General features: G+C 36.4%; 1 protein-coding gene across 1 annotated transcript in view; it reads right to left on the reverse strand.

The window, feature by feature from the left end:
• VAV3 (vav guanine nucleotide exchange factor 3) overlaps positions 1-27573 on the reverse strand; it is a gene marked incomplete at its 5' end in the record, with an annotated part of 139605 nt that overhangs the window by 10742 nt on the left and 101290 nt on the right. Inside the window, 6 exons of the mRNA XM_084211000.1 lie at positions 1763-1892; positions 4915-5002; positions 5678-5794; positions 7542-7576; positions 11168-11233; positions 14873-15009. Coding sequence (XP_084067126.1) covers positions 1763-1892; positions 4915-5002; positions 5678-5794; positions 7542-7576; positions 11168-11233; positions 14873-15009 — 573 coding nt within the window. The remainder of the gene's footprint in view (positions 1-1762; positions 1893-4914; positions 5003-5677; positions 5795-7541; positions 7577-11167; positions 11234-14872; positions 15010-27573) is intronic.

The raw sequence follows: 27573 nt of genomic DNA on the forward strand, positions 1-27573 counted from the left end.
AACAAATAAATCACCACACTCATGGGGACACATTTTACTGTCCAATCCATTAAAGGAAGTGTCATTCAGAGTCAATTTATCTAAAGCAGCAGAATTATGGAAATCTATTAGATTTTACATGAGGAGTTTGGGAATTGAAAGGTTTTCAGGTCAGTTTGGTCAAAGACAAAACCTGCAGTTTCCACCAGCACAGCCTGCAGGATCAAAGGGCTGATAGTTACTGTAGCAGAGATGCCCTTCCTCATCCCTTGGACTCAAGTGAGAGCATCCCTCAGTTATTTCTCTTGCTCTCCCACATACTGCCTAATAAATCTTGTAAAAGAAGATGTTTTCTTCTGTATGATGACTGAAGTTAATGAAGATGTACCATAAATCTTGTGTCCTGTAAAGCAGGAAAGGATTGAGCTCTTGCAGAGTAAGAAGTTGGACAGTATGGATACATTCAAACTGAGATACATCCTAACTGGTCAAAGGAAAAAACAAAACAATCTGGTTCTGCTCACAGTCAATGATAACTCAAAAAAATGTAAAGTAAATCAAACGAGAATCACAGGTAGACCATGAGCTAAAGGGAGAGGAAAGGACAGGGCAGAGAAATTCACCAGGAATGGACATGAACACCACAGAGAGGAGACAACTGACAGAAGCCCTGGGAAGCAGTGAAGGAGAACAGAATTGGAAAGAAGATGAATTGGGAGGTAGAGTCAGTAAATGAAATGCCAGGGACACGCTGGTTTCTCACATTCATTTGTCCTAAATTATCTTCACTTTAACTAGGAGAGGAAGAAAGCCTCCAAAGTTATAGAAATGTTATGGAACAGAGGCAAGCAAGTAAACAAAAGCTCACAAACACAGCAAATGAAAGTAAAGCCACCACCATCATCACAAAGACTAGACTGGGCTTTTTGGGCTTTTACAGCAGTCTTCATATTGATGAATTTTTTTCATCATCAATTTTTATTTTCCTCTTATTATTTCTTGCAGTACAAAGATGCAGCCAATGACTACAGAACAGCAAATCTAATATTTGCTCTTTGAAGAAACATGATATATTTTCCAGAGGCCAGCCATGTGGTAGGTTTTATCATTAACATTGAACCTGTCCATGTCCTAAAAGTCATGCTTACTTCCACTTAAATTGTAATAGCTTAAATAAACGACAGCATATGCATTGCAAGCCTCCTCAGTTTATCTCTAAACTTCACAACTTTTTAACTGCTATTTACATTGGACAGTAGTTCATTAACTTTCAAAGCTTAGAAAGGGAACTCTAATAAACACTCAATAATCATGATATAGAAAATCTAATTTTTTTTTGACAAAATTATTTGGTATTACTGAGATGCTACTTCATAGGGCTATGCTACAAGACTGATTTATTTAAATCTCCTTTTAAGGATTAGAAATTGTCCCAGATATTAACACTTGTAGCTGCACATATGCAAATTTCTTAAGAAACTAGGCAAGATGCAGTTTAATCTCTCACCAGCATGTCTACTAGAATTTTTGAATATTGGGGAGATTTTAAGTTTGGCAGCAAGACAAGCTTGCTAGACATGTTTATAAATTGCCTGGCAGATCTGAATCTGCTTAGCTTCCAAAAATCCTAGCTAAAAGCATTGCCATAGTAATTGGTTATATGTCAAAAATGGAAGATGAAACAGCTTCAAGTACCGTGTCCTTTTAATATATATATATATATATACATACACACACATATATATATGACAGAAAGTAATCCACAAAAATTTATAATCCTCACCATTGCCACCTGTTCTGTTACTCCTCTGTCCCACTGAATTTTCAGATTCTTTGTATGGAAATTGAAGAGTAGTATCCAAACTTCGAAAACCTTCTTTGAGAGAATGGTGCTTGTAATATTCTACGAGTTCCTTTCAAAAAGGAAAAACACTTGCATTGGAAATTGAAATCACATACCATTCAGCATTCTGGTGTACAGCCAATGACAGCTTTGTTATGTAGGTAAACTTATTTTACAATACATCCAATAAGAAATGGTTATTTTTTAAAATATAAAGTACCAGCTTTCATATAGCCACATAAAAAAAAAATTTAAAACAAACAAACCAAAAAAGACACCCCAAAAATCAGCTAAATAAAATCTTTTTTCCAGGGTCAATATTTGCTGCTCCTTTAAGTCAGGCTGAGAATGGCTTTGCTTTTCTGGAGTCAGGCAGAAGGTAAGGTCAGCCGCTTGCTGAGGATGGAGTGGTAAATGTCCCGGTTTATTCAAATCTCTTCTGCAATAATAAATGATGTTTTATCTACATATGTATTTGGAAGTACACAGATCTGAAATAAAGCACGTGGCTTGTAAGCTAACAGCAACTACATGTGCACATATACTCAGATGATGTAAAACTTCCAAGGCAGGGTAGACTTGGGGGGGGGTGTCAGGCACTGCACACTGCCTGAAAAATCCAGTGTTTCACATTCTCCTGGTACCCAATCCAAAAATTTCATCATCTCTGCATGTCTACATCTAGATAAACATTCATAGGTACACAAAGGAATATTTTACATATATATATATATGCAAAAATTCATATATGTAAATACAAAAGAATCACTGAAATAGTTTATGTAGCCAAAAAGACAAGTTACTCAAATTCCTACTCTAAAGAAGGCAACACCCATCAAAATTATAACAGCTCATGCAATCTTCAACCCCTGCCATTGTCTGTTACATTTGAATTAGCCCTAGAAATGCCAATATCACATCGTTTGTACACGGAGCTAGAATAAGATTAAAAGTGACTGGACAATTCAAAACAAACGTACTTCAATTGATCCATTCAAATGTGGAATTTCACTCTTCAGAAATGCAAGTACAAAGCAATGTATTTACTGTAAACCCTTCATTCCACTTATTTGAATTTAGACTTACAAAATTAGAGTTGACCAAGCCAAAAAAAGCCAGCACCACCAAAAGCTACCAAAATGTTCAGTCTGCAATAGCCTACAACAGTGATACTAAGAACTCTTTGGGCTTTGCTGTGTGATATCAGCACATCATACAAACTGGAATGTCAGCAATGAAATTTACTCCCATATCATCACTGAATATCCAGACATTCAAATTACCATGACAATACTGTGTGATTTGTAAGTAAGTAGCATTCAAAGTAGGATATCTGGATAAATAGAATATAATTACTATGAAACTTTTGTTATCTTTTTGCACAGTCTAAGTCTGCAAGAATTGTGTTTTTTGGTAAAAGTAATTAGAATTCCAAATGGACAGATGTTGTTTGTTGGCAAAATAAGTAAAATGGTTTTAAACCCAGGAAAAAGAAAAAAATGATTTTATGTCACAGATTCAGTTACTTTTAAAGCTTTTCATTCCATTCTTCCATGAAAACAGTTGACTGACAACTGGCCTCTAAAACATGAATTGCAGAAATCACAGTAGCAAGCTTACAAACAGATAAGTGAGTGAAGCAGTCAATGCCAGCATGGATGGGGCTCCTCAGGAGCCTGTCACATCACCCTGATTCACAGCAGCAGCCAAACTGACCTTTCACTGCACCCTGCTCTACACACTCAGCACATTTTAATTACTCTGGTGGAAGTTTTTCAAACATACTATGAAAAGTAGACACAAGAGCTCTTCTACTTTTTTGCCCTCCAAAGCAGTACAAAACGCTGTCACTGCAGATCACTACTTAATGTTTCCATGGATGCTGCCTTTGTCTCTCTTCTGCTCCCACTTCTACTCAATCTACTTTTGTTCCTCTTTTCTTTACGACGCTGTTACTTTTTCTCTTGCATCTATCCAGAACAAAGCAGTTCCTCCACAACATGTCCAAACACCACACCACTTGTGTATTTAACTCTCAAGGGCAGAATTCCTAATACCCTAAATCTTTATAATAAAGTAATTCTTTCCTACTTGAATGTTAGCAAGGCTAAGTTGGTAGCAGTGATGTCCTTACACCAGAAATTTCTTCAGTCCTCTCAATTCTGTGATGCAATGCTTATTCTATTTGCTCATTTTCCATCCAACTTGGTCCTTTATTTATATTTCTGCTCTACTTTGGAACCTGCACCAGTGCATTAAACTGCACCACTGCCATAAGAAGAAACCTGGCAGAGTGGTACTCCAGCTGCCGTGTTTTGCCATGATCAGTTTCCAACGAATCATTTGTAGGGTTCACAGACTAAGCAGCCACCTGCTTGTGTATGTGAGCAACACTACCATTTCTGCTGCTGAATAAGGAAATGATCTCAGGGTCCCCAGCCCTAAAACTAAACAACTCACTGGCTTATAAGTGTGAAATGAAGATAAGAATGCAAAAACAGCTTGGTGCATTCCTCATCAAGAAATTGATGTTCTTCCTGTTCTAATGAGCACTTACAGATTATCATTTAACCTCTCCCCACTTCTAGGATGTTCTTGTTTCACAGAGTATCAGTGGTTAAACTAAAATAATTTCTAGTTTTAAGGCTTCCTCCTGCTTTTGTTTTGTATTACCCTTCATTTTTATTTAGCATTTTCACATACTCGAGTATGCATGCCGGAAGGCTGCTGCATAAATTTTAATCCAATTGATTCCTAAAAACCAAGATTCCCAAAGACATCAAATTCTCCTTTCCAGATTCATCCTAACTCCAGAGTGGGCTGATGGATGGGATTCAAATACCTCCTCTCTTCCCCTTCACTACAAGGGACACAGTCCAGTCCTAACAATAAATATGTAGTCTTAAGCACATAAAATTATCACTTAGAGCTAAAGCCATAAACATAAAAAATTATCCTATTACCGGTAGTGGGCACAATTCAAATCTTTCACTCACATAGCTTTCTGGAATTTCATAAACCAAAGTAGCTCTCTCTAACAGAAACAGCTACAAAAAAAATCTCACAAAGTTAAACAGCTAATCAATGCTTACCATTAAGTTTTTAAATTTTCTATTTTCTGCAATGTGGAAAAAGCCATCTCTTGTTAAAATCTTGATGTGTTTCACTTCGTTATTGTACCTGTGGGCAATGAATAACTTATGAATATAAATGTGTTTTTAATCAGACACAATCAATAATTACCTGAGGGCATGCCCCTAGAACACCACACACATAAATTCTTAAGACAAAATGTATATCTGTGCCAAAACCAAGTTGACATCTAATCAACCAAACATATTTATTAAAGTACAGCTAAAGAAGTAATCTGTCATCAGAAAAAAAAAGTCACAGATAACGGCTTATTCTAATTGGGAATTTCCATGTACTTCCTCCTTTTATATTCATATTGATCAACAACACGAAGGCAAACAATTATCTGCACCCACAAATGTACAAACCCACATTTTACTGAATAGTCTGAGATGCAAAGGGCTTTGAGTTCTCACCAAAGTCAATGAAACAGATCTCACTGTACAGCAAACAATGCTTACTCTTCTCCAACATGCTCAACCTTTATTTTTGTAGCCCAAATTTGCTACATCAGCATTATAAAAGCATAGCTTCTTTCCTTCTATAAATCCTGAGTATTTTTTGACAGCAACTTCAGTTTTTCTATATTGACTCTCTTCAAGGCTGCACATAATTATATAATGGAAACAGTTGTTTGTTTTCTATATTTATTTCAAGTACTATCTAGACAAAAATGAGAACAGGAAAACTTTCTTGAGGCATTCTTAATCCAATTCCACTTACTTAATGCTAATTGCATATTCTCCTGATTCTTTGGTCCTGTGCCGCACCAGGTAAGTGCTGTTTACTCTGTTAATTAGTTCACTTTCTGCCTGCAATCGTTCCATTGCTCCTGCAAACCTGTAACAAGGAAAATAAAAATTGCCTATGATTTTTTTCAAAGCTCCAAAGGTCTATTAAATATGCAATAGAGATTGAAAATATTCTACGTATCGTGAGGACCAAAAATATATCCGTTGCAACTGAATACCACTTCCAGATTTCTGAATGAGGAATATAACATGAAAAATTCCACGGTTGGGGGTTGTGGAACTCCTAATTAGAAAAGTACTTTTATGGATTTTGAATACAATATCTGCTAAGGAAAGGGCTCAAGCCCAAGCGTTAGCTGAATGACTACTGGCTTGAAAAGTTCATAAAACCAGCTGGTCTACCTGCATCATATGCTGCAAGAGAAGCAACACAACAGTGGTCCAGAACCTTTGAACCTCCCTGAGTTCTAGGGAGTTTTATTGTAACAGAATGGAGAAGCAGCCACCAGAGGTAGATCGGGTCAACAAAAGACCTATAAGAAAATCTGGTACTTACACAAGACAGTATTTTATTTCGTTTCATAATTATACATACTGTAAAGGCTAAACTGCAATGGATATACCCAACATCCAGAGGAAAAAAAAATAAGCCAAAACCATCCAAATTTGAAAAAGCTGATGCTGAGACAAATAAATCACTGATTCTGCAGCCTGGCTGCATAAGCAGATTTGTGCCCTTGCTCTGCCTTGTGGTTTGTGTAGGACATCATGAGAGGCTGTCAGCAGACACTCATTTGCAAAACCACAGGTTAAACTGTTAATTGGGGAAAGTGGCCTAGCTTCCAGGGAAATTATGCGTATCTTACCATTTTACAAAGGCTGTCACCACCTCTCACCACCACTACGTAAAATTTCACACCAATACATCACAATCAATTAGTAAGAAGCTTTAAGTAAAATAATAGTTCTTTATTAAAAATCCATCAAACATAAAGACTAATGTCAGTAATATGCTTTATTCTAAAAAAAATTTACATAGACCAAATGTTAGAAATTAATTCAAAGTATCCATTTTAAATAATAAACATTTTGCTTGGCTTGTTATGAAAAAATCAGTATTTGTTTAGGTGTGATCCTAATTTCACTTTTGCCAAGCTAAGAGGAGGTCAGAACTCATGTCTAAATGGCAAGGCATAAAATCAGTGAAAGAACACAAGTGATGCTTACTCTGCTCTCTCAGAATCACCATGTCTTTTCTGAGCTGTGGGAAAGAGTTCACGCACTTCATAAACCCCAGAGCAGCAGCGGTTGCAGTTTTGATACACCATCTTTTTCACAGCATCATCAAGGTTGGAAGAGACCTTCAAGATTTATCTAGTCCAACCATCAACCTTGCACCACCATAGACACCCCTAAACCATTTCCCAAGGTTCCACCTGTATCTCTAGACCTTCAGTGTCGGTGGAGGTTTCTAAGGAAATGCAGAATTATTCACGATAAAGATGTATTTAATATTATTCCTCCCTTTATTCACTCAACATGTAAGATATACTTCCATGCTTCATATTATAACCACCTCTTATTGTTCTACTTCAGACCTCTGGGACTGAGGCGGTACAGCCACAGACTTGTAAACAAAACATCAAAATCATAAAGCACTTTATTATACCAGAAATGCTTTTAGGCAATGCATGGTATTGCTTTCCCAAACTATTACATACTGTCTTCTTCTGAAGCCTAGGAAGGTTAAACCGATATAATTTAAATTGTAGTAAACACAGTTGCTTTCTGTGACTGCTTCTTTCAGATTCCTGTAAGAAAAGACAGAGACTTACCACAGCTGTGAAGAGTAGTCTACTGGCTTCGGAACCTAGGATATCAAAAGATACAGAAAATGAGGATCAAGATCTTTTTCCTGAAAACCAGATAATGGATTGATTTAACTATCAATACCCAGGTAATCTAATTTGTCCACAAGTCTATTTTCTTTAAAGGAAGTTATAATAAAGGAGAAATATTCCATATCATTCTGAAAGTAGTACAGAATATTTTAAACTCTTCTGTGACTGTTTTCAGTATTTTTACTTCACAGAACTGTTCAAACAAACTTTTCTGACAGCGCGTATATTCAAATTTCATACACAAAATAGCTCAGCGCTCTTTATGGTAGAAAAGTGCACTGAAAACAATTTACAGTAATGCAAACAATTTACAGTAATGTATAAAACTCATTTCATGTATTCAGGACTGTGTGGCCTTAGACTGTCCACTGGGAAACATGCGCTATAATCTTCAGAGGGACCTGAGGATATTCCACAACTTCTATCACATGACATCATTCATTCCTTTGTATTTGACTTGGGCAGCTGTTCTACTCTATCTTGCTAAGTGTGCCATTTGATTCTGAAATTAAATTTAAAAATTAAACTGCAATCAGTTTATGTATGAATAGATGTCATATGTACACAAACATATGTATAGATAATGTTTATTCATGCACAAGAGGCACAGTATCATCTCCCATTAGTGTGTGATAACTCAGTACTACCCTACTCTTCTAAAACAACGTGTGAAAATGCACAGTGCTGAAAAATGTATTTTAGTGAATGGTTAACATAAATCTCACACACTTTTAACTTAAGGTCACATATTCTTAGGTAAGCAGAATGTTTTGGGCTTTTTTTCCTTCAAGTATAACTAACGAATGTTTTATTTTCTGGTCTCTAATAGGGAAGAAATTACAGTAACATTCTTCTCAAAATCTTTTTATTCATGATATATGGAATGTCACCAAAAGAGACTTCCAAAAACAAATCAAGTCAGGAAAATATTATTACAAAGGCCTCTAAACTTAAATTGATTGAATTGCAATCAATTACAATTCCCACAGTCTTGACCTCAGGTATCAGCCAAGATCTCTATCAGGTCTCTAGACTTGACCTTGAAATAAACTTCAGTGTGGAACACATTAAAGTCCTCTGTGAGAAAACCAGGCTCACATGTTTGGCTTCTGTATCAGTAAATCTTAACAGGTATTAAACAGTCATTTAGTCTCGTTCTTGAGAGAGAAAAAGGAAACATGCATTATTCCCAAATAGCGTAGACAAAGGGCTCTTTTCACAGCAGCATCTGCAGAGCTGGCAGCACGTGAAGCCCTCAAGAGTGCAGGGCACCCAGGGGTCACCCTGGCAGCAGCACTGGCCTTGCCCATCCCTGCAGATACTGATGGTGCTCTAATGGGGAGACCTGGCAGAAAGTTAATGGACTATGTAAATGCTGACAAACAATTCCTAAGAGAAATGTTTCAGGGAATCAACCGATCACACATTTCAAGGCCACCATTTCAAAAGTTACAAAGTTTTTACATGTTTTTTACATGTTGCAAGATATCCTTAAATATTTCCAATTTGTTTCAGTATTTCTAGCAGTGCTAATCAACTTGAAAGGATATAAAAATTCGAAGATGGTTTAAGCCCATCCTCCAGAGCAGTTAAATGATAGATGAGTAGTTGCTTTAGTAAATTTTGAATGGAGAAAAATATTCATATAACAAGTGCTGTTCATTGTCATAAAGAGGATAGAATCAAATGTTATTCCAGATGCTCTCAGCTCATACTATGCTATGTATTCAATGCCTCTACAGAAACTAGAAAAATGGAAGAAAACTAGGAAGAAACAGATATTACTCATATAGGGCATAAAATGTCTGCTGACATATACTACTTATTTTAAAGGGAAAAATTGTTTATAGGGACATCTGTGAAAAGTCTGGAATATAGATATTCTGGAGCTCAGCAGTTTTTCATTCAATATTCATTCCTAAAGTCTTCTGATATATGGATTTTATGCTATTTCTGGGCATTTTTATATCTGATGGTTGTAAAGACTGTTAGACTTAATAATAACAGTAAAAGTTATAGCATGTTTAAAACCTGATTGATGTTTCAGTATCTTTAACTGCATCGTTTATCAGAATAAGATGTTTATATTTCATCCTTCCAAGTTAACAGTGGTGAAGCATCAATTTATCTTTTTGTTCTGATCACGACACCAGTTGGTAACATTTCATGAATAGTATTTATTCATTCTGTAAAACTGCATTATTTTCAATACTCTAAATAGTATATTTTAAATTTAGCAGAAAGCTAAAGAAAGATACCTACATAACACCCCAGCAGCATTTTTCCTAACTTCAGATATTACACTGCCAGTGCTTTCAAAGTATATTGGTGATTCCTGAAAGTGCTGCTACAGCTGGGGTCATGACTACACAATGACTGATGAGGTCACTGACAGTGCCACCATGGAATGGGAAATCCACCCTTGAACAATAAGCAAGGGGTGGGAAATTCACAAATTTAACAATAAGCAAAGGGTGGAGGAATGAAAGCTAAATTCACACAACAATTTCATCTTTATTTCAGATTTGTCCTCTCACCCAAACTAAACCAACTTGTACTTATAAATAGTCTGTGCATTCCTCTTCAAACAAAACCCTGGAAATATATGGTATTAAAGATGTCTTATGGTATTTTAACATACTTATACTCTTTAGGATCTCATTTATACTTGTTCTGGAAACTAAGACACAATAAGCCCCTAAGACACACCAAAATGCAGCTACTAAAAGCTGACCCTATCTACTAAAAAAAGCCATTGAAGTGGCATATCTTGAGTGCTGTAACAAAAGCAATTTTATTAATAAGTCAAACTGCCGAGAATCATGTTCAAGTAAGTGAAAACTAACTTAAAGCAAAGCAAGGACTAGGATTCATTACAGGGTTTATGGGTTTTTATCAATTAACCTCAACAAAGGAAGGCAGCAATCTGATGCACAGTGTTACAGAGGGCAGAGAAGGAACAAGTGTGTAGTATATTAATACATCATCACATCTGCACATAAAACTCTTGAGTACCTATTATGAAATTATTTTTCTTATTATTTTCACAAACTTTTCTGAGAAGATTCTTGTGTGAAATAAAGACAGGTAAGAACATAAAGAAAAAAGAAAATTTATCAAACAGTCAGAATTCAAAGTTTTATATTAGTTTTAAAATTTTTAAACTTACTACCTAGGCTGTAATCCCTCTCTCTAACCCAAAGTGACTGGGAAAAAGATTAGAGCCACAGCACTCTCACCTTCATGCTGGGGAAGGAAGAAAGTGCACTTTCACATAAAATGTATTTGATCTACACTCTGGAAACTCTTCAGACAGTTCAATTTATTAATACTCCCCAAGTGAAACCTGCTTATCAAACTTGTTTTCTTGACATGTCCTACTTACACCCAATAACCAAAAATATTAGAACTCTCTATTTTAAGCAATACTGAACCCACCATGAAAGTAGCAAGGAACTAAAAACAATATTATTTTTATAAGATAAAATTAATCTTGATGAACTAATGAACAGGGCAGTTTCCCTGTAAGGTGGCAAACAGAACTAAATAATTGTACTTACACATGGGCAAGGTTTTACTGCATCACTTGGGAAGAATCCAAGCTCTCCTGTTGTTAGATTTCTTCCCTAAAACAAAAAAAAAATTCCATTTTTGAGACATAATTGGGATTAACAGTAAATAATAATACACGCCCAGTGATTTAAGACAATAAATTTTAAAGACCAGAGTCTTTAAAATAAAATGCTTTTCTAATAAAGTGTTGCTCAATATTTCTGTGGGTTTTGTTGTTGTTTGGTTGGGTTTTAATATAATTAAGTAATAATTATAACTGATAGATCTGAAAGCTCTGAGAGATAAGAGGCAAGAAGGGAGCTCAGAGACTGCAATGTGATTCCCAGTTCTGTCAATGTCTGCCAGCATCTGATATCTTCATTAACGTTAATTATCTGCTTTTAAGTTACTTCCTCCTCAGCTGGCATTCTACAGAAAGCTGCCACCCTGCAACCTTGCAGATCCCCAAAATGACTCCACCACTGTGCAGCCGTGGTTGCAGCACCTGAGACCAAATTCCAGTGGGAGCTCAGGGCTCGTGATCCAACAGCCAGTGTTACACATTTTCATAAGTGATGCACGGCAGGGGAAACCGACTGGGCAGGGGAACACTACCACAATTAAAGATGACTCCCTGAGTGTGATGTACTGACATGCTGGAGGTGCATCCACTCAACAGGGAGACCAGGGGCAGAAATGCATCCAGCATGGCCTAAACTGAGCCTTTCCTGCGCCTCCTAGAGTAGCAGGACCACCAATTTACTCCAGGTTCTAAGCACCAGAAGTGACTGACCATCACAAATCCATGCATCAGCAGCTCACACACAGTTCAACAGCAACTAAACTCTCCTGAAGAACACCTTAAAACATCTTTTTATTCCTACTAGTAATATTTGGCAGTGAAGACACTTTTCAGAGCAGAAGAATGCACTTACCTAAATTCCTGAACATAGATTCATAAAAAGAAGGCATCAAAATATGTATTTAGTCAACCAAATGTCTTAATTTAACTGATATTTTAAAAGCACATAAATACTTAACCCCTATTAAATGTAATATAGTGACTGCAAATATAATATACTCTAAGCATTTGGCAATGAGATTAAGCATGAGTACTTTACAAGCATTAAAATCATGCAAACTACATTTCTTCTTTATTTTTGATGGCATACCTGCAAAATAAAAAAATTTAAAAGGGAAAAATCCTCATAAACACACATGAAATTTCTTCAGGGTTTCAGTTCATTTTGTTTCTGTAATACTACCATAATACCACCACAAAGAAAAGAACTCAGAAAATTCAATAGAGTGAAGCTGAATGCAAAAAAAAATAACAAGGGTTTATGAAAAAAATAAAAAAATTCTTTGATTGGTGCTATCCTAAGCACCATGAGTGCATCATTCTCCATAGGAGATCACTAGGCAATTTATCACACACAGTAGCTACCACCTTAACCAAAAGAGAAGTGCAGAGGCAGCAGAGGAGAGGTAAATCACATAGGCAGTATTTAAGCTAAAACTGCTTTATACCAGTGATATTTTAAAAATAATTATGTGCAAACAAGTGAAAATCTCACAGATTTGAACCTGTGTTCAGCAAAGCTCCCTTACCCCCTTTCACACATCTGCTTGAACACAGGTTGCCCTTTGAATCCATATATTCTATTTACTCCTGAAACATGAAACCCTCTCGAGTACAGACCTAATTTTAAGCAGAGCTCTGAAACACTCTGCCATCCAAGTGATACTTATTTTCAATACTAATCCTACCTGAATAGCAAGTGGTACCACACTCAATAAGAGCAGCCACTGAACAAAACATATTAATGTCTATCAAGACATGTTTGACCACACTTCAGCTACAGCTCAAGCACTGCTTAGTAACCTGTATTATTTATTTGATGCATTGTAAAGAATGAAAAAGTTTTACCTAAACCACACATACTTATCTATTACAATCATTTGAATTTCTAAATGGTCAACTTAGAAAACTATTGTAATATTAGGCTAGTGGGTCAGCTGTAAATTACCCTAAAAGCCCTTCTGAATAATTAAAGATTTCAGTATAAATTGCATTTTATAGACTCTTTTTTAATATGCATTTTAAAATGTAGAAGTCCTTAAAAGACTCAGAAAAATCTGTATTAAGCAGTCTGTGACGAAAGAAAAAAAATTCCTGAATGATGCTAATGGAGATGACAATTTCCATTAGGATTCAAATCTATTACTGAAGCTTCTAGGGAAAAGCCTAACACACTTTCTGGTTTCTGCTAGTTAAACACAATGAGATTCTAGCTAAATTCTTTAGCATGATAATCACAAACAACCTCTAAGACAATTTCCAGTAAATTGAGTTGACAGATGTGTATGAACATGGCAATAGAATCAGTCCCATGCGGTTGCAGCAATTTTGGCTTGTACTAATTGTATTAGTCAGATGATTACCTTCTAGCCAGTCCTAAGTCAAGATCAGGTTTAAATGCTTCTCCAGGCCAGAACTCTAGACCCTGCAGAACCAAGTCCTACATACAAAACAACCTGGGCCAAACTCAGTCATTTGAAAAGATTTTTTTAGTGATGTGAAGTACCCATGGTCTGCTAAGTAACAGGCTGGGGGATTTTGGAGGGGAGTTGGTTGGTTCTTTGGCTTTGGAGGGTTTTTTGGGAGGGGGTAAGGTGGTTTGGTTACACCTATTTACATATTTTTTTTCAATAGATAAAGTAATTCTATTGTTTATTACTTCCCCCAATTAAATGTTCAGGCTGATACAGTGACATAGGAAGAGTTCACTGCTCCCATCCTGAGGAGTTTGATGAAGATTCCATCCTAACTGTAGCCAGAAAAACAAAAGCCAAAACAAACAAGAAAAAGTATGACCTAACTCATGAAATAGACCAGGCAGTTTTTATATTGTATTCATTACCTTATTATAGCTTTAAAAAAAAAAAAAAGAAAACCAGGAAGATCAACACAGGAACACCAATTCAAGATATATTTTCCACCTGTTTTTCTATTAATCTCCTGATAGTTCTATTTAGCTCTATTTCCATGTACCCAATAATACAAACAATTAAGAAAGCAATCAAGAAAAATGAGACATTTTAATGCATTTACTGTTAAAGTGAATGCAAGCCAGCATTTTGAACATTTAAAGTTCTCATTTAAGAAGAAATTTTAGTAACAAAAGTAGTGATGTGAATCACATGACAGCAACTTTTGCCATCAATAAAATATACTTTTCCCATGTATATAAAAACCCCTATTCTTAACTGGCTTAAGCCTGCATCAAGTAGTTTAGGTGTGGTTCGGTTTTGCAGAGCTATTTCTCTCCCTTATAAATCTAATATTCACTAACTGGATTTTGTCAACATAGCTTTTACTTATGTCGTGTTACAGAACCAGACTGAAAATTTTGCTTTTTGTGTCAAACACTCTCCTTAACTCTAATAATTTCACTAGAATTGCTACCAATGTCATGTTCTTGCAGATTTATTTACCGTGACTTTTACTTTAAGGTTGCAAGAACAAAGATTTACATTATATAGGAACTACTGGCAATTTAAAAGCAAAATGAGTATTAGGCATTTATTTTGATCAACCACAAAGAATTTTGCTGTTGTTCCAAAAGAAAAAAATTTAGGAGAGCAATATATCAATAAGAAGTTGATATGTGGACAAACAGAATGTAGCCATTTGCTAAATAATACAGTACCTGCCAAAATAAGCTGTGTGCATCTCCTCTAATGAGTTCAATAGTGTCCCCAATCTGGACATGCAATGGTGGCCCATCTTGTGCTGCTGGCTGTGGGATTCCATTGTAGTTCCGAATTACTTGCATTTTTGGTAAACCTGGAAAAAAAATTAAACAATAAATAACATAAACAGAAAAAATCCCAAAAGCCAGATCAATTTTTAGTTAATTACAGTCTACAGAATCTGAAAACCATGAGAGCAATCAAAGAAACACTATGTCTTTAGCAGGCATTTGACTAAGGCACTAGTACTTAGTACTATACCAGGCACAAATAGAAAATAATTGCTTTGGAAAAACATCTCTATCCCCCTTTCTTGGGGTAAAGTTATTTCATGTTTATGGAGACTCTTCCCTGTACATGTGCACCCTTAGCTCTGCATAGGGCTCAAATATTAAGGCTATCTTTATAGTTTAAGCCAAGATTTCAAAAAATTAGCATTAAAGACACCAATATGAATAATCTCATCTGCTTTAGAATGCTATTACCAAAAACCTACAGCCAATGTGAACATGGCCAGGAGAGTCAGGATCACAATTATTTTAGATTTCTCACAACATTTTTTTCTTTTTAATTTTCATGTTATGGCACGATTTCAGGGTGCCTGTGGCAAAGCCTGGATCAATGGAAGGTTTCATTTTCAAGACAAGAACTCTAGATGCACACCAGTCCTTCCACATCAGTACTGACTGAATCATAGCTAAGTTGTGTTGGGGATTTTTTTTTTTTTTTAAGGGAGCAACCCACTTCTGTCTGCTTGTGCAAAGAACTAAACCACTGTTTATAACTACAGTTCAAGAATCCTCCACAGGAGTGTATCAAATGGGGGAGCAATCCCAGTATCTTCAGTCAGAAGATAAAACTGTAGATACTGTAACCCCATGTTTTTATAACTTTAACAGCTTTTAAAAAGAAAACACAAAAAACATTATAAGCATTATGGACAGCTAGCATATTGCACTGAAAGAGTGTGCTCTGATACTATAACAACACTTGAAATCAAGTGAAGCACCACCCACTCCATAACAAATTTAAAGATTTACAGGCTTTTACAAAAACATTTTTGCACTCAACTTCTGCCAAAGAAAGCATTTTTTCACAACAGAGCTATTTTTAATTATTCTCCCTCTATCTTTTTTTTAAAAAACTAAAGAATAATTTTCTTGCTTTTAACTAAACATGGGATTTTCAAAATCATTATAATTAAGTGGGTATACCAATTTCAAATCTTGACCAGTTTTTGGTTAAGTTAGAGTTTTGTAAGAATATATATTAATAATTACAGATAAGAGTGACAGGCTGTAAAGTAAAGGTTGCTGGGCTGCCACATTTAACATGTTTTTTGCTGGAAGGTCATCATTAACTCAATTCTAACAACAAAGGATCAGCAGGCCCACAGAAGACTTCTGTTGCAAGATCACTACTGTAATTTAGGTGGCAACAAACACAAATATCCATGATCTCCTCTAAATTGTATGAAACATGAAAGAGATCACCTTCCATAATTACTACTCTCTGTATTAATGAATAAATACTAATCCTAAGTGCTGATGAAACATTAAGCAAAGCAATACCAGCTATTACATAACTCAACCCAAATGACACCTTAACTTTTACTGTTTCTGCAAGTTACCTAGCATACTTAAAATGAGCACCTAATTATTAGTAAGCCATTATTCCACTTAGGCAAATAGTAGACATTACTTTGCTGCTAAACTGAAGGCTTCCATGCTTTCATATACTGATTCAGGCTGGGGGTGCAGAAGCTGAGAGGGGACATGGCTGGGACAGGTGGCCCCAACTGACAAAGGGATAAGCCATTCATATGAGATCATGGCCGGGATATAAAGTGGGGGAAGGAGGAGGAAGAAGGGATGTTTGGAGTGATGGCATCTGTCTCCCCAAGTCACCATTACACATGATGGAGTCCTGCTTTCCTTGGGATGGCTGCACAACAGACTGGCCAAGGAACACAGTGAATGAAATCTCTCTTTTGCTCTCCTTGTGTGTGCAGCTTTGGTTTTAGCTGTTAAACTGTCCTTATCTCAACCCACATTTTCTCACCTTAGCCTTTTGATCCTGGTTGGGGATCTTTTCAGTGTAAATCAGTTCATGGCCAACTTACATCCATTTAGAAACAGGAGCCTGCAGAGTTCTTTTCCTTGTCTGCTTTTATTTTCATGCTACAGTTAAAGAGAGCAATCATACCCCTATTAACCTTCATTTTGCTAGGCTAAACAAGCCAAGTTCTTTTAGCTTCCTCTCATAAGAGACCAATTCCTCTGAGGCAGTACACCAGCTGCTTTACAGAAGTTCAGACAGGCAAGATCTAGGATATTTTCCTTGTCATTCTTGACATTTCATTTTTAATTGGCACATGGATTCGTAACAAATATACTCATTAAGAATCCTGAGGACTTGCTGTAATTCAATAATGGAGACAAGAAAAAGTGCTATTCTACAAAAACCTGAAATTTAGAGTTATTAATTATTTAGAGTATAATTATGGATTATTTGTGACAGAAACAGCATTAATTACTGAAATGTGAAATATGTTAAGCATTTAGAGACGCTGCCATTGCAATGCATATAGCTGCAGTACTGACAATATCTGACAACTGCAGAAACATAACTGGCACAAAAATGTTATTCATGAACATGTTAAAAAGTAGGTAAAATTCCAACTCAAAGGACAAGATCAGGATTTCATCCATACATTATCATTAATGATAAAAATCCCATTGGTTTCCATTAAGTCAGATTTCCACACAACAAAGTTTTTTATCAGGAAACTTTCTAATGTAAAGATACAAAAGAGCCTGGTAATTTCCAACATTGAAATCAAAAACCAAACTTATCCAGTTATGACACCAATAAATAGCTAAAATTTACTTCACTTGAAAACCAGGAAAAACCCCAGATTCCTAGAAAAGTCTTCATAGCCAGGCTCTAGGTCACCAAACTAACATAAATTGATGATCTAAATTGTAGCTCATGAGGAAAACAGAAAGCATGACAGATCAAGATTTATAAAGGTACCAATTAGGTTACATTATAGAAAAATAAAACCTTTAATAAACTGTACCATGCATTTGGGTATTTCATCTGATAATTATGAGTCAGAGAAGGAGGCTACAATTTAGAATTAACATAGTACATAATAAGTTAGAATATCCATTATATATGAAACAAAACAGTAACCTACTTCTATTCCATACAGCAGCTCTGCATTTCTAAACAACACTAGATGAGCCTCAGACTTTCATGCAGAGATTCAAAAATGTTATTTTTTACTAACAACATGCATAAGGCACGCCCTATTACGACCTCTATCTGTCAAAACTGATTCCAGCATCTGTTATTTCCAAGCAATGCAAAATGTGGCTTAGGCTTCAGGCAGGGATCATTCTAACATACAAAATAATGACACAGCATATAGGAGAGCAGGGTTCAAAGGTGAATCTGTGGATAAACTTTATACTATTACTAGAAAGACATGAAACAACTTTGTCTGCATTAAACATCCCATCTTAGTTAAATTGAAGACTTTCTCTATGAAAAATTTAGCCTAGTCACCAATATTTATAACCTGACTGAAAAAAAAAAAAACCAAACCAATCACTAATGCAATGGAATGAAGTCTCCTGACTTCACAAGGCTTTGAACCTGAAACAGAATTTTAGACTATCTGACAAGGCCACATCCTGATGCTTCCAGAATCTCAAGAAAACAACCCTGTCTTTCATACAGAAAATTACACAAAGGCCCACTAATTCTATCCCCTTTTTGGTTTATATCTTTGCAACTACTAACATAGGGAATGCAGTCCCGATAAGAGAGAAGCTGACATTTAGGGATTGATAAGCCTTCCATAGTAAAGACCAGGAGGAATATTCCCACCTGAAATCTCTGAGCAGGTACATCTCCATACATCTTCACACTCAAACCAGGAAGTGAGGGCTAAGTAACTCATGGCAGTGTCTCATGGGATTAAATGTCTGAACAGTAGCCCACAATGTCATGCATAATTTTAAAAATGCAGAAATTAAAGAGACACAGGCAAAGGGGGAACTCATACTGAAATAAATTAGCATTTACACCATGGTAAGTAAAATTTCACTTTGAAGGCTTCTGATTGAGAAGCATAACTGCAAGTAATAAAGTAACAAGGAGTTATGATAGAAAGAGAAAAACAGATGGGTTTGTAAGGACAGCAGTGTGAATAACAGGTGGAACTGTTATACCCACAATCTGAGCATCCATGACACAAAATCACCAGCTTTGACACATTTTTTGGCAACATCATCTAGGTCCAACACTAATATTAAAAGCTAGGTAAAGGAAAGCTCTAATCTGAGCATGAGCTATATGAAAATAAAGTTCTTTGGCATTCTCTGTATGTTCTTCCAATCAGTTCTGCTTCCTTCATTGTTAAAAAATCCTGTTCATAATCATTTTATTGCAGAATAAACTGTAAACTTGGTTCTTCTCTCTTGCATTTGTCAGGAGAGCAGTCTCCCAATTCCTCATCAGCGTCATCAATCCCCACAGCCAGCAGAAGTCAATGGCTTTGTTACTGCCAAGGCAGAACTTGTCTAGAAGGCCTTTTTAGCTGAGGAGAAGATATGAGGAAAGCAACACTACTAATCACTTTAAAAAACCCACTTACATTCAATTTCTGAGGCAGTCTGTTAATGCCTCAAAAGAGACTAGATTGGGGTGGGATTTCTTAATTTTTAGGCCAAGTACTTATAACACAAATTACAGAACTCACATACATGAAGATGCTAGCACAGTCTATTAAGAGCACTCTTCAGAGTGGCAGTGATTTAAATAATTACTACTGGACAAAATAAACACAATTAATAAGTACACATACCTCAAAGAAGATATTTTAATTGAACTTTATATTCTCCCAGTTTTAAGTCATTATTTTTGTAAGTCATTGTAATTAAAAGTTCTAATTTTAGATACTGATTTCAAACCTGACATTCATAAAATCATGGAATGGGCTGAGGTGGAAGGAACTTTAATGATCATCTCATTGCAACTTTCCTGCCATGGGCAGAGACACTTTCCATTGGACCAGTTTGCTCCAAGCCCATCCAGCCTGGCCTTGAACATCCAGGGATGAGGCATCCACAGCTTCTCTGGGCAACCTGTGCCAGTGCCTCACCACCCTCACAGTAAAGAACTGCTTCCTAACCACACCTTCCTCCTTCAGTTTAAAGGTGACTGAAATGCTGACAGAGTCTGGGACTCAGTAATATTCCACTTGTCTTCTCTTAAACTGCTTTGACTTTGTGTACTGTCCAATCAAGTCTCACTATTGCCATATGATTAACCACAACTCCGGAGTTTGCCACTTAATTTTGCAATCAAAAACCTACACAAGGCTGACTTTTAAAAGGTTTATCAGCTACCATAAGCCTTAAGTCAACTGTTAAGTTTCTGCTTAGAGAAGTAAAGCAGCCCTTTCTTCCATAAACAGAAAACTTGCAAGCACCGAGGCAATATGGGGGAAGGATGTGGGGAGGGCAAAATAATCTTCACTACCTCAAAATTGAGGTGACCAATCTGTAATGCACTGCAAACCACATCTGATAAACATTCACATTTCTCTTCCATCAAAATGGAAGATTTAAAGACTGTCATCCTCCAGAAATCCATGAGTTCAAACTACTGGAAAAAACATCTTTTTTTTCACAGTCCTAGCTATGATTTCTGTCACTGTCCTCCCTCTCTTCTAACAACGGTTTCCTTCCTAAAATCCTTACTGAGGATTTGTGGTTCCCTCAGTCCTTTACTACCTGTCAAATCTACATTTTTCGAAGACTCAAATTTTCCACCATTTCTCTGTGGTGCTGCATAGAGAAACTGCATTCTTGGCAGAGACCTCTGCAAAAATGGTCAACCATCAACCAAAATGAAGATGTGTGGGAGGAAAAAATCTGTCTGCCAACAGTCTGATCAACAGCTTGTTATGAGAATCAGGAAAAACCCCACAATTCAGGAAGTCCCTGCGCTTCCCCAGGTTTTGTAGATCTGATCATGAGCAAAAAGCCCCCTGATAAGTGGCTGTATCTCCATTTTCTAGTTAAGATCCACACAGAACTTGGAACTACATTGCAGATCATAGCGGGAGCTCATTGCAAGGAAAATAAACAAGACTAGCAATGTTATTCAATTTACAAGGTTGCTGTTTGAAACTGTAGGAAATTTCTACACATTTGTTTTTATATTACAGTAGTTTTGCTGCTTAAAGACAGCACTTATTTTGATCAGAAATACAAAATTTAGCCAAGAAAATCCAAAATCCAAACTAAGTTTCAGAATTACTTTTTTTTAAATTTAGAAAAATAACTAAGACAGAAAGCATTTTCTTACTTCACTCTTAAGCAGGGACATTTGGCACATCGGACACTCCTTTTAAGGAGCCTGGAAGCTCATCCCTACACAAGAAAAAAAAAAACCTGGTACTACAAAAATCCTGCCTTTTAGGAAAGAATGACCCTATTCTTATTTAGATGGCAGACAACCATTTGTCTCTCACATCCTTAAGGGTGGTTCTGCTCATAACTCTCACAGATTCACTCCTGAGGTTTAATTTACTTTTACATCTCAAAACAGAAGGAAAAGAAACTCTGAAGATTTTGGGAAGTCAGGCAACAAAATGTTACAACAGAAAAGAAATACAAAAATTAGCCAAGTACACTGCTGAAAGAATCTACAAATGGTAACCCAATCCCATTTGCACAGCAAGCATTTTCATAAGCAGTATCTGCATCTTTCAAACACTCAGTCTTCCCCTATAATATATATATTTGTCTTTGTAGACCCCTATTAATTCAGAAAACCTGAATGTGCCCTAGGCTGAGAACTTCAGATTGCAAATGCAAGAAAGTATGTCTAAAATAACCTACAAGTCTTCTGCAATTCCAAAATTATGTTGTCGTTTTTACACTCAAACCCAGGTAATTCCTCCAAAGAGAAGGAGGAATCTCTCCATGAAAGAGAAAGAAAGAGAGCTACAAAGGTCACTGATATCCTAATGGTCATTGCCACATACTTTCTGTGATTCATTCAGAGTGAAAACTATTTTTCCTTCACTGACAGACCTTCGTTTCCTCTTCACAGCAGGTTTTCCTCCATACAAGTGTTAAGGACAAGCTCTTGTTGTTTTGTACAATTCTAACTTCAAATGTTTATTCAGGCAACTACTTCTTACTTGGAGTGACACAGGCAGCTATCCTTGTGAGAGGAAGGGATTTTGGAATTGCCTGGATTGAAAAGAGTCTCAGCACTTTGAACCAGCGTTAAAAACAGCTGAGCATTAAATGTTTCATGGGAATAAACAACAAAGAATAATCAGGTTCAAAAACACAGTTTTCACTTGTTTTGACAAAGTAATGAAATCTCATCCTTTTAATGTAGTCTAGGAGGTGAATTAGGGATATAAACTTTAAAAATCATGTTGCCTCAGAAGTCAGCAGCCTAATTTTATTTTTTTTAAAAGTTAAGCAAAATGGAGTTTTGGCATATGAATTAAAAAGTGCGGTACATGTGGTGCTGCTTTTTATAAAAGCACATGGTATGAAGATTAACCAGTGTTAATTATCACATCTTTTAATGTGATGCCATAGACAGGCATGGTATTCTAATTCATGTATTTGTTCAAACATGCACTTGCCCTCAGGGGCCAACAACTTGCATTGGGCAGATACTACAGATGAGCTATGAAGGTGTGTCCAGACAGTAGATTACAGTGCAGCAAAAGGCTCTGAAAAACAGGGACAAATCTTGGAATATAGAAGTCCATTATTCCATAGAAGTAATTATTTGGAGTTTTAAATACCCACTTCCCTGTGCCCAGGGATAATTCTGCAGCAAGCAGTAAGAGGAAAAAGGCTTGAAAACAGGAACCCCACTTTAGAAACTGAATTTAATACTGCAAAATGTCATGACTCTTATACAGGACCTAGACATTTTTTCTAGTGTTGAGAATTCAGACTGAATAATTTTAACAGTATAGAATCCATGAAAATACATGCCTACGCCATCTTTCACAGGTATCAAATTTAAAAACACATTGCTGAATATGTGCTGACATTTTATTCATCAAGAATTGCAAAAATAAGAATTCAATTCTCTTTCAGACACTTTCTTTTGTGCTCAGTATTGACTAATAGCATCTGCCTCTAAGATGAAAGGCCTCAGTCTCCCATTTGTGTTACTTACAAGAACTAAATTCTCTGGCAAGAGAAGCATTTTAAATTATTACATAACGTGAAAGGGAAGTGGCTGATGCCTGGCAAAGCAGGCAGGTCCCAGCACATGACAAATAATTTTGCCTGCACGCACCCTCTTCATAATGCTGTATAATCCTTCAGCTTTTCAAGTTAAAAACTCTCATGATCTTACTCTAAAGCAATTTTTATTCACTGCAGCCTCTACCCTGATTACAGCAGATACTTCTTTTACTTCTTAACTGGTAGTTCTTAGCACACATGCAAAAAAATTTCAGGCCTTATACACCTTCTTTGCATGCAAGCATCAATAGACAAATGTGGCAGGAATTAAGGCGTTATATTAAAGCAACGAAAAGACAATGCTGCTTTGGTTAAAACAAACCTGCTCTTAAAAAATGTGCCAGCTTATTTCTGGTCTGTATTGGCTACAGCAAATAAATTATTTTCTTTGAGAAAAGAGAACAAAACTTGCTTTCATTACAAAGTATTTGTGCTATAGAAGTAAAAAAAGATGAATATGTATTTCACTGTTAACACCCCAATGCAGTTAAAATTGTTTATTCCTAAATAGTATATCCTTGGGACTTCGTTTTTTGCTGCACACCTTGCATATTTGAAGTATTGGCAATCTAGGAAAAATTCTAGAAAATTCAAAATGCATCCCATTTTGTGATGCCTCTAACTTTGCCATGAATTTGTAGCATCCCTGGCCTCAATTAGCAGACATACCTAGACCAAGGCATTCAGACCCCAATGAAAATATCCACTGAGCATGAAAATATATATCTTACATATAAGTTTTTACTGTCTCCATTCATGTCAACCTTTCTTTTCTAGCACAACTAGCATATGAAAAATTTTATACTATTCTGATACGCTCCCTTTTATCAAAGAAAAATATTTTCAATTTTTAGTAACAACTTTCAAAATGGTTTACAAATTTAAGTAGAAAAATTTTCTATGTCTATATATAAATAAGTTCTTAACTTGCTTACATGATGAATAAATAATAAGCTGTAAAAGGATCTTCTCTTAAATGCAAAAATGAAAACACACAATAAAATAATCCATCACTTGATCTTTGTTGCAAAATCAAGACATTATTGGTAAATTATCATAGGCAATAAAGATGGGTATCAAGTTTAGTCCCTGTCAAGACATCAATGCTGCCATAATAATCACGCTGCATCTTACATATTTTTGCTTCTTTCCTTCCCTGTCAAGGAAACCCTCATATATTCATCTGCACAATAGTGAAGGTTCTCCTTCCATTTTCTGTTTCCAGGCTGAATGTGGATTATATACTCCAGCAAAGTGTAAGATTTGTTAAGACAGAAACCATACCCGAAAGCAATAAAGTCTGTGGGTTGATATCCCAGGTAAGTCAGGCTGACTTATCTCACTTATCTCCTCACTGTGGCTGCCACTGCTGCCTCCCGTGACCAGCTTGCCATTACCTCACTGAGGTTATTTAGCCTGGGACCAGGTGATCCATAGATTCAAAAGGACAGTAAGGGGACACCTTAGCGGGAAAAAATGCCACACCTTGCGGCAACAGCCTGTAGTTCCATCAAAGAATCACTAGGGATCAAACTGACACCAGCCAAACACCCAGACTTGGTTCTTTCTCCCAAAATACTGCCCTGACAAAGAATACACCTCAGACACTTATATCCCAGCATTGGCTCTTTGATCTCGGTTCATCCTTCAGTGTTTCTCAGGTGCCTGAGCCTAGTGCAGAGCAACACACAATTACAGGGTTTAAATCAATACCTCCAGAAATAGACAAATAACAAAACTGGCACACAATGCACAGAAGCAGTCAGAGTTTTAAGTCCCTATCATTAAGCCTCATACTCTTTTCCTTTTCAGCCTTTCTTGTACCCATGATAAAGCAAAAAAGGGGAGGGTGAAAACTATAGGGCAATCTGTAGGGTGTTCTGTAAAGAAGAAATAAAGAAAAAAAATGTTGAAGATATACCAGCATTAAGTGAATTGCAGAGTACTAAAATGATCCCTGCCAGTCACAAGACTGCTACTGCCAGGAGAGTAATGTTGTTCTGGAAGGAAAGCTGTGATCCATACACGTAGCTTTTGTTGCACTATATTTCATGCTATTTGTTGCTGTCAAACCCAATTAAGGGAAAAGTCTAAGAAGAGCAAACATCACACTTTATTGTCTGAACTAAAAGACAGAGCCTCATGCTGTCCCCTCTCCACATGCCCTATTCCAAACAGGCTGGTTAAAGAATAACCTCTACCTTAACAGAGGCATGTTTTCAAGGTACCAGATAATGAAGTTACTTTTTAATTCCCTGTTGCACACTGAAGCTTAAGAAACACAAGTTCTAAGAAGAGCAAGACTGAACATGTCTTCTATTTATTTGCAGGTCAGCAAGAGCAGCAATGAGGGCTGAACTCCAAGTTCTTTCACTTAATGCCTAAGTACTTTACCTTTTTTCCTGGATAAACCACATCCAAGGATTAAACCAATCAAATAAATTGATTCTACTGAAAAATCATCAGATCAGGTTTTATAAGGTCACTACTTGAAAATGCTAAGTACCAAATAAATTCAAACATTACATTGCTGAGCTGCTAATTATGATCTGCAAGCTATTTCTTAAAACAACTCAGTACCATAAAAGTAAGTAGTTATACATGAGAAACAGCTGCAATCAGTAGATGTCTCAACACAAATATCTGACAGTTGTACAAGGCAGACTGGTAGAGCCTACTACAGAAACAGAATTTACAAGTCTATGGATAATATAATATAATATAAAGACTACAAATACTTTTAAGAACAAGTCAGGGACATTGTTTAGAGTTCTTTAAAGCAGACAATGAAGTAGGATTATATATTAATGTGGATTAGCAAAACCATTTTCACAGGACTCACAATGAGGCTCTCTTCCAGCTCTTACATGACATAAGAGGAAAATGTTCCCCCCTGCCCGCGATAATTAAACAACAAAAGGACAGGACACAAAAGGCTGGAACAAAAATATTTTTTTGAACTAGAAGGCAGTGTCAAGAAGGGTCACCCAAAGGAATCTGTGCTTGGCCCTTCCTCGTTCGAAAAATTAATAAGCATTATTGATATGGTAGTAAGAGTGGATTAAGTCTTGGAGAAGGTGCAAAAGCATTTCTTTAAAAAGAACACTACTTGCAAAGGACTGAAGGAAGATTTCATAACCAATAGGATTCAAAATCAGAGAATAACTCTGTCTGGAAGGATCTTTGGAGGCCATTTGGTCACACCTTCATGAAAGACTTAAGGCGACATATGGATTGAATGCTCATACATAATGATGGAGTGTGAAACAGGTATCATCATAGAGACAACAGATCTCAGAGTAATTGATAAGTATTTTTTACAATCAGTTCTTCAATATTATTATTGATTCTGCTCTGTACCAGCTCTTAAGAAATTTCTTGTGGCAGACATAGAACTAGAAATACTGACTACTCTTGGACCTAGAAGCCCACAAACAAGCAAACAGGATGGTCAGACATACAAAAGAGCTTCTCTATCAGCAGAATTAAGCACATAATAGCTCTTCAGGCTAGAGAACACGTGACTGGAGGGAATATGACAGACAACTCATGAGTGGCATAATAGTGACCAGGAGAAAAGTACTCATTATTTCCTTATTTATTAATCTTTTTCTTGATCCAAAAAATACATGAGTCAAAGCAATAGGTAGCAAGTTAAAAGCAAACAAAAAGATGTGCTTTATTTACACAACTAATTATGAGAGTGACAGTTAAAGGATGCTCTGAAGATTTTAGACTGGTTTAAAAAGTACTAATGAAAATACATGGAAGGATGGAACACATGGAAGGAAAATTAAGAGCTGAGGAATGAATACACAGGGTAAGGCAGGCAGTACCACAGCACCTTACCCCAAATTCTATCCTTCAGCATCCATTTAATTGGCTGCTGTTGGAGGGATCCTGAGCTAGCTTGGCCTGCAGCCTAGCTCAGCTTCATTTTTCCCTTCTCTGGCAATCTCAAAGTAGTGAGCAGATTAAAACCTCTCCTGAAAAGCAGCATCAGTTTCTCAGGATCTTGCCTCTGGCCTCTTCTACCAAGCTTTGAAACCTTCCTCAGGCAAAAGGCAGAGGCAATTCTGGCAGCTTCTCTTGTGTGAATTTGCAGCAGTCTTTTTTCTCCCATGGGATGGCTGCTTTCAATTTTACAATGTTTCCCAAATTCTTTGTGTGAGAATTACTTTGAAGTAGTGATCAAATACTGATTTAGTTAAATGAGTGAGCCACAAAAAAAGAAACCATATGCTTTGGAGTACTGTTAAAATTCAGTTACTTTTGACTATTTTTAATCATTCATTGCCTTATTATCTTTGTTTTGCCTTCTGAGAATTACAGCACCCTGAAGATTAAAATCA

Source organism: Fringilla coelebs, assembly GCF_963513975.1.
Source record: "Fringilla coelebs genome assembly, chromosome: 9".
NCBI classification, from domain to species: Eukaryota; Metazoa; Chordata; class Aves; order Passeriformes; family Fringillidae; genus Fringilla; species Fringilla coelebs.